The sequence below is a fragment of the Tachysurus vachellii genome, chromosome 25 (assembly GCF_030014155.1).
Source record: "Tachysurus vachellii isolate PV-2020 chromosome 25, HZAU_Pvac_v1, whole genome shotgun sequence".
In the NCBI taxonomy this organism is placed as follows: Eukaryota; Metazoa; Chordata; class Actinopteri; order Siluriformes; family Bagridae; genus Tachysurus; species Tachysurus vachellii.
Window position 1 is genome coordinate 14,209,078 of NC_083484.1, and position 7,500 is coordinate 14,216,577.

Below are 7,500 nucleotides of genomic sequence, written 5' to 3' on the forward strand. Positions count from 1 at the left end.
ACAAATAAAAGACAACAAAACAAGAAATAAAATTATATACTTGGGACATTTTAGTCTTTGTCATTGGTATATAAAGGATATACATGCTTAACTAATGACTCAAGAATCCTTAAGGAAGCCACTTCCCCGTTCCCATTGTCAGTGGACAGAGGAATGACGTAAACACGTCCAAATACCTTGGAGAAAATCCTCCGTCTGACGCTTCAACTGTCCCGAACTTCCCAAATTCCCCCACAATCCGTCACACGTCCTCTCACCAACCCCTCTGCAGTATCCAACAATAAAGCTGTTATCTAATCTAAGGAAGAAAAGTCTCTTTATGCCCCTTTTCCACCAAAAAGAACCGGGTGCTGGTTCAGAACTAGCGCTGGTGCTGGTTCAAATTTGGTTCCACGAGGTTTGCCTTTCCACCGGCAAGAGAGCATCACAGACCCGAGTCTGACGTCACTGTTTACGTGTCACGTTACACAGCAACTTTAGCGCAGCAGCGTCAAACACAAACACATCAACAATGGCGGATGTTGTTTTATTGTTAATGCTCATGGCTTTGTGAAACTACATTAACACCCAAACGTAGCGAATCCAACGTGTACGTGCAGCTCCATGTAATCTGTATAAACGGAGATTGTAATCGAGAAAGTACATAACGTTATTTTATCATTAACACAGAAAAAAGTTAGCCTTAGCATGTAGCTACTTACTATCATGTGTGATGATAATGTATCATATCGCGGTAAAGTAAAAGTGTATTAAACATTAGTATACTTAAGTATACTTACAGCCCCGCCCACAGTCCCTGACACAAGAGGTTCTTAAGTCTAGACCAGCAACGTTTTGGTGATACTTAAGAACCACTTTTCCTGGTTCAGAGCCTCTCAAACTGCCTTGGTGGAAAAGGGGCATTAATATCTCTCTCTCTCTCTCTCTCTCTCTCTCTGTCTCTCTCTCTCTCTCTCTCTCTCTCTCTCTCTCTACCCCAAAAAATCCACTTTCAGATCTGATCTCAAATCATGTACAAATGTAAACATAAACAAAAATCATGAAATGTTATCATGTTCATGTAAGAAGGGCTCTACACTGATATAAACCACCCATCATAGCCGTCATCTCTTCCTGGTTGTTCTTCTAAAATCACAGCATTGTGTCATGTTGCATTTAGTCAGGAATAATACAGTTGTGTGCGGATGCGGCTCTGTGTGAGCCTGTAAGCAAGCTATACAGTACAGTATATACTCGCTGTGTCTAGAAGATGTAAATTTAACAATCTAATCGTCTACTTGTTCTCTATAATGCATAATGTGTGACTTGCAGGGATGAAAAAGGGACAACCGTTTCCAAAATGCCTCCTCCAGACAGACGAGCGAAAACGCTCGATCGTCCGTTTCCAAAATCTAAAGACAAGTAAGGCTTTGTGTGTTTCATTGAGAATATATAATATACGTATATTTGAATTCCCTTCTGCATGACCTAATATTTTGCTTTTTTTTTTTTAAATTTCATTTTATTTTATTTTCAGAGAGCTTCTCGATCTGCGAAGGATTCTTTCATTTGTCTCGGCTCCATTCCCTTTGCAGCAGGTACAAACGAGTGGACGTGAGCTCCCGTGCTAATGCTTTGACGTGCCGTGTAGTTTCCTATCAAGTCATCTTCAGAGCGTATGTTCTGACTTTGTTCTTGCATGCCTCACTAGTCCACAGGCAATCAGTCAAAGGGCAGAAAGCCCCAGAATTCTCCTCCTCAGCTGAATGAGTACAGGAAGCATACGAGGTCCGCAGCAGCAGAAGCAGTCGAGCTTGAGAAATTTAGGTGAGTAATTCTTTAATTCTGATACGATCTCTGGCAGTTATCAGTGTCCTGTAAATCCATCGATGTATGCTGTATCCATATACGTGCACGTATGTAAGACTCTGTAACAGGTAAACAATTTAAAATGGGATTATCTTGTTTAAAATTTGAGACACAAACCGAGATACTTATTATGACGGTGGAGTTTTTCAGCTCTGATGTTGTTTTTAATCCCACAAATCATCCCCCAGTCCAAACACATGTGTTCTAGGCTGACGGGCATCTCAAAAATTGTCTGCATCGTGTGAATGAGTGTGTGTGCAATTGTGTTAGCACCCTGAGAGTCCCATGGAACAGACACCAGGTTCCCCGTGTAGGATAATCGGTTCAGAGGAAATGGATCGGTGTATGAAATAATGTGTTTTATATCATTTATTTATCTTGAAATCATTCACTTTGTTTATTTTAGAAATCAGTTTTATGTATAAAAATAAAGAACATTTGTAATGTCGTTCCACCTTGAGTAAAAACAGAGAATACGATCTTTAATCTTCAACAGCATGAAGTACAGAGAGCAGAGACATTTCTCAGGACATCCACATCACAGTCTCTTCTCGGATATCTTCACGGCTCTGATCAAAAACCGACTCAACTGCAGGTTCCCATATACACCAAAATGACTATTTTACACTTATTACAATTAGCATCGACCTATTTGCGTATCCGTATCATTTTGTCGCAACTATCAAACTTTTTAAACACATGACGCAGATGAAAACTAAACTTAAAAAATGCTTAAAATGCTTCTTGTATTTGGAAATTGTGTTACAGCGAGTGGCTGGACCATTCGTCATCCGAAAACATCCTCCGAGTTCTCATCTGCCTGAGATTGTTAATAAGAGAGCCTCATTACCAGGTACCGGTCTTTGGCAGCGTTATCATGTTAGACTGAAATTAATAAAAGTTAGCAAAGTGATTTCGTTGGCTAATGAGTCTTGTGAGGTAGAAGCCTAGAAGACTTTATTATCGCCACATATACAGTACATCACAGCACAGTGGAATTCTTTTCTTCACATACCCCAACTGAGGAGGTTGGGGTCAGAGTGCAGGGGCAGCTATGATACAGCACCCCTGTAGCAAGGAGGGTTGAGGGCCTTGCTCAAGGGCCCAGCAGTGGCAGCTTGGCTGTGCTGGGCCTTGAACCCCGATCCTCAGATCAACAAACCAGAGCCTTAACCAGTTGTGCCACCACTGCCCCATGCAAGGTAGTAGTGGAAACCAGGCCAAAACGTCAGGTGTATATAACATAGACGTCTTAGTACTAAAATATTGAAATAATTTTAAATGAAAATCTTTGTATTATGTTTGTCATGTTCTGCAAAGATGTTTTGAGACAAAGTCCATCGTTAAAAGCGCTACACAAATGAAATTAAGTGTAATTGAGATCAAATATCACATTAGAATATTGCATCGGTTTTAGTGTTTCATATTCTGCAAACTGTAGAGTGTTGTGTTGTTCGTCTTAATACGTCAGCCTCACTTTAGTAATCACCCGGGCTGATAGAGTGCGCCAAGAGGAAATGGTTTCAGAAAAAAAGCCAATGCTTTGTTTTTAAGGTTGTTTTGAGGTTGAGACACTTCCAACACCTCGGTATGTAAAGGCTGCCAAGTTAAAAAAAAAAAGTTGCACGAAGGGTAAAAGGTCAGGATGTGTCTTGAGGTTGGAGCTGGAAGAAAGCTCAAAAAAAGAAAAAATAACCCAGATGTTTTTTTAAATCAGAATTATTTTATCGTAGATACAACATCACGTATCGATAAACATAAAGCCGATTGTAGATACGAACTTCCACACCGCTACAGAATTAATAAATTAATAAATTGCTGTAAATTAATAAATTAAGATTGATTTATTGTATTTATACTTTCTTGGTTTAGAAAGTGTTTCATGAGCTCCATGGATTAATTCACCTTATAAAGGTAAGGACTGAGATGAAATAATAAGCTATACTCTTAAAAATAAGAAATAAAAATGGTTCTTCCATGGCATCAGTGTGAAAACCCCCTTTTTGTTATTCCTGGCAACTTTATTTTTAAGTGTTGTATATCTACGTTTCTTCATCTGTGTCTATTATATAAGTCTTTTGATACAAATTCAGCTTGTTTTTGCATCGAATGCTTTAACAGCACATGGAATCAGTCAGCAGTGCGTATCTGGAAAATAAAGAGCATGCGCTGGACACCGAACAACTCGTCACCATGACGTGTAAGAATCACTAAAAAGATGATATGCAAAACATTTTTTAAAAAAAAGTAAGATTTTTTTTTATCGTTTTTGCACTTTGCTTCCAGATATGTGTCAAAAACTGGCCATGGCTGAGGAGCAGAGAACGTGGCTGATTGACTGTGAAGCTCATAAGGTTGGTTAAGTTAGAACATGTTTTGTAGGATTGATTAAATTCCTGGTTGGAATCTGAGAGAATTTACAGTCATGATAAATATGGGCTGGAATATTCATTCATCTTCTACCGCTTATCCGAACTACCTCGGGTCACGGGGAGCCTGTGCCTATCTCAGGCGTCATTGGGCATCAAGGCAGGATACACCCTGGACGGAGTGCCAACCCATCGCAGGGCACACACACACACTCTCATTCACTCACGCAATCACACACTACGGACAATTTTCCAGAGATGCCAATCAACCTAGCATGCATGTCTTTGGACCGGGGGAGGAAACCGGAGTACCCGGAGGAAACCCCCGAGGCACGTGGAGAACATGCAAACTCCACACACACAAGGCGGAGGTGGGAATCGAACCCCCAACCCTGAAGGTGTGAGGTGAATGTGCTAACCACTAAGCCACCGTGCCCCCCGGGCTGGAATATAATTCTGAAAATGTTCCTCTGGTTATGAATATATTTTTTTATCAGAATATTTATAGCGAATGGAAGTTTTCAGGTAAATAAATCCTTGCAATCCTCAGATTCTTGGAAAGCTCCTTTCTGCCCGGGACAGTAATGTGTTATTAGGTGCCCTTCTTGCCCTCACTACTCTAGCAGAGAGGTGAGTTATTTTAAATAAGATCAGCACTGATATCCAGGTTGTTACACTATTAGACTAATTCAGTGATCTCTTCAGCCCCGAGTGCAAGGAGAAGATCGGAGAGCTGTCCATCGTGGAGAACCTGCTGGTGATTTTGCAGGAATATGATATGCTCTCAAAAAGGTAAGACTCTGGGTCACGGCACCACAGATGACACCATTTTACCCTCAGTGGTGGTAAAAGTGTGCATTTTTATGCTGGTGTCTGGGATCAAAATGTTTATGTGTGTGTGTTTGTCCACAGGCTCAGTGCCGAGCTGCTGCGTCTGCTCTGTCCTGTCCCCGCCGTTCGTGAGCAGGTGTGTAAATGCGACGGCATCCCTGTCCTACTGAGCATGCTCCATGCGGATCATCTGAAGCTGCTCTGGAGTACTGTGTGGGTTCTGGTCCAGCTGTGCCAGGATCCAGAGGGCAGTGCCAACATCCGAGCCTGGGGAGGAATTCAGCAGCTCCTACGCATCCTGAATGGGTCATTACTCTCTGTTACACTTCAACTTTCTCCACATTACCCATCTATCTATCTATCTATCTATCTATCTATCTATCTATCTATCTATCTATCTATCTATCTATCTATCTATCTATCTATCTATCTATCTATCTATCTATCTATCTATCTATCTATCTATCTATCTATCTATCTATCTATCGTAATTGTGAAGCCAGCTCAAGGGGTTAAGGCTCTGGGTTCGAGCCCCAACACTGCCAAGCTGCTATTGTTGGGCCCTGAGCAAATGCCCTTAAGCCTCTTTGCTCCAGGGGCCCTGAATCATGACCCTGACCCTGTGCTCTGACTCACACCTCCAAGAGTTTCTGTAATGTCTTTGTGACAAATAAAGGCTTCTATTCTAGCTATCTATATTGATATTAATTCAGTGATGGACTATCGGTGAAGGATCCTGTCAATAAATATTGACGATTGCTAGAATAAATTATATACATGATATTGGTGTGCGTGTGTGTTTCTGTGTAGAGAGCGAGCATACGTGTCTGATCGCTCGTCCATAGCGACGATCTCCAGTGCTAACGCTGCTGGCCGTCTGCACACACAGAACGTATGTGAGGACCTGAGTCCACACGAGGCTGAAGAGAACACGCTGGCCCTGCATGCCGGTGAGCTCCAGCACACACACACACACTCACACACACACAATTATACACCCATGCATACTTAACCTCCTACCTAGTCCACTTCCTGCACACCATGGCCTGATTTCACTGCCAACTATGTAGTAAACAGCAAGAAAAAATATCAACTGCTTTACATCTGCGTTAATGAATCTGAGGAGTTTTATCAACGCTCACCTTTGTCGCTGTTGCTAGCGTGCTGTGCTGCGATAACAGAGCTGGTGCTGGACGACGCAGCGGCCCACCATGTGGTGCAGGTAACTGAAATGTCATCATGTCATCATCTTTTCCACTGTGCTGAAGCTATAAAGACATTAGAACTAAGCGCTAAGCTGTTAGCTTTAGTCCATCTTCTTCCTCATTCCAGGAAAACGGTGTGTACATATTAGGCAAACTGATCCTGCCACATGGACCCAAATCAGCATCACTACAGGTATATACAGTAAATATAGTTTTTAAATACATTTTTTTTCAGGTTATACTTTATGAAACAAAGCATTTGTTGTTGCTAACATCTAGATGTTTTATTTAAGTGTTACGCTTTCCGGACTCTGCGCTTCCTGTTCAGTATGGAGCGGAACAGACACCTTTTTAAAAGGTATAAATAATAACAGTGCGTCTTATTAAAATATCGTGTGCTTTTTTTTTTACTGGATGTTATATGTTTATTTGTCCATGCAGACTCTTTCCACCAGAACTGTTTGAGATGTTTATAGATATCGGGCATTATATCAGAGACATTGCAGCATATGTTCCTCTGCAGGAAAGAATCTCAGTGCTTTTGGTAAGCCATTAATGTGTCTTTTATGGGTTATCTTATCTTATCTTATCTTATCTTATCTTATCTTATCTTATCTTATCTTATCTTATCTTATCTTATCCTGTCCTGTCCTGTCTTGTCTTGTTTATCTTATCTTATCTTATCTTATCTTATCTTATCTTATCCTGTCCTGTCTTGTCTTGTTTATCTTATCTTATCTTATCTTATCTTATCTTATCTTATCTTATCTTATCTTATCTTATCTTATCTTATCCTGTCCTGTCTTGTTTTATCTTATCTTATCTTATCTTATCTTATCTTGTCCTGTCCTGTCTTGTCTTGTTTTATCTTATCTTAGCTTATCTTATTTTATCTTATCTTATCTTGTTGTTTTGTCTGATCTTGTCTGGTCTTATCTTGTCTATCTTATCTTGTCTTATCTTATTTTGCCTGATCTTATCTTCTCCTCTCTTACCTTGACTTGCCTTATCTTATCTTATCTTGTTGTCTTGTCTGATCTTGTCTTGTCTGATCTTGTCTTGTCCGATCTTGTCTTTTCTGATCTTGTCTTGTCTGATCTTGTCTTGTCTTTTCTTGTCTTATCTTGGCCTTTATTGTCCTGTCTTGCCTTGTTTTATTTTGTCTAATCTTTTCTTCTCTTCTCTTCTCTTGTCTTGTCTTTTCTCTTGTAATGCATTTAGATGTTCACTAGGGGTCCACCATAATG

General features: G+C 40.5%; 2 protein-coding genes across 3 annotated transcripts in view; one reads left to right on the top strand and one right to left on the bottom strand.

Moving 5' to 3' along the window:
- Positions 1-879, bottom strand: part of LOC132840222 (myelin-associated glycoprotein-like) — a 14,865-nt gene extending 13,986 nt beyond the window's left edge. The window contains exon 1 of one of the 2 annotated variants that reach the window (XM_060861729.1): positions 780-879. The gene's annotated coding sequence lies outside the window, so the exon portion shown is untranslated. Of the gene's footprint in view, positions 1-176; positions 344-779 lie in introns of those variants that run through there. The other variant, XM_060861730.1, reaches the window with a different exon arrangement.
- Positions 1-7,500, top strand: part of nek10 (NIMA-related kinase 10) — a 20,156-nt gene that overhangs the window by 840 nt on the left and 11,816 nt on the right. The window contains exons 2-17 of the mRNA XM_060861736.1: positions 1,312-1,401; positions 1,517-1,577; positions 1,691-1,806; positions 2,345-2,443; positions 2,617-2,701; positions 3,721-3,762; positions 3,970-4,048; positions 4,135-4,202; positions 4,768-4,847; positions 4,923-5,009; positions 5,130-5,354; positions 5,859-5,998; positions 6,209-6,270; positions 6,381-6,446; positions 6,547-6,611; positions 6,695-6,797. Of these exons, the coding sequence (XP_060717719.1) occupies positions 1,340-1,401; positions 1,517-1,577; positions 1,691-1,806; positions 2,345-2,443; positions 2,617-2,701; positions 3,721-3,762; positions 3,970-4,048; positions 4,135-4,202; positions 4,768-4,847; positions 4,923-5,009; positions 5,130-5,354; positions 5,859-5,998; positions 6,209-6,270; positions 6,381-6,446; positions 6,547-6,611; positions 6,695-6,797 (1,440 nt within the window). The 5' untranslated portion in view covers positions 1,312-1,339. The remainder of the gene's footprint in view (positions 1-1,311; positions 1,402-1,516; positions 1,578-1,690; positions 1,807-2,344; positions 2,444-2,616; positions 2,702-3,720; positions 3,763-3,969; positions 4,049-4,134; positions 4,203-4,767; positions 4,848-4,922; positions 5,010-5,129; positions 5,355-5,858; positions 5,999-6,208; positions 6,271-6,380; positions 6,447-6,546; positions 6,612-6,694; positions 6,798-7,500) is intronic.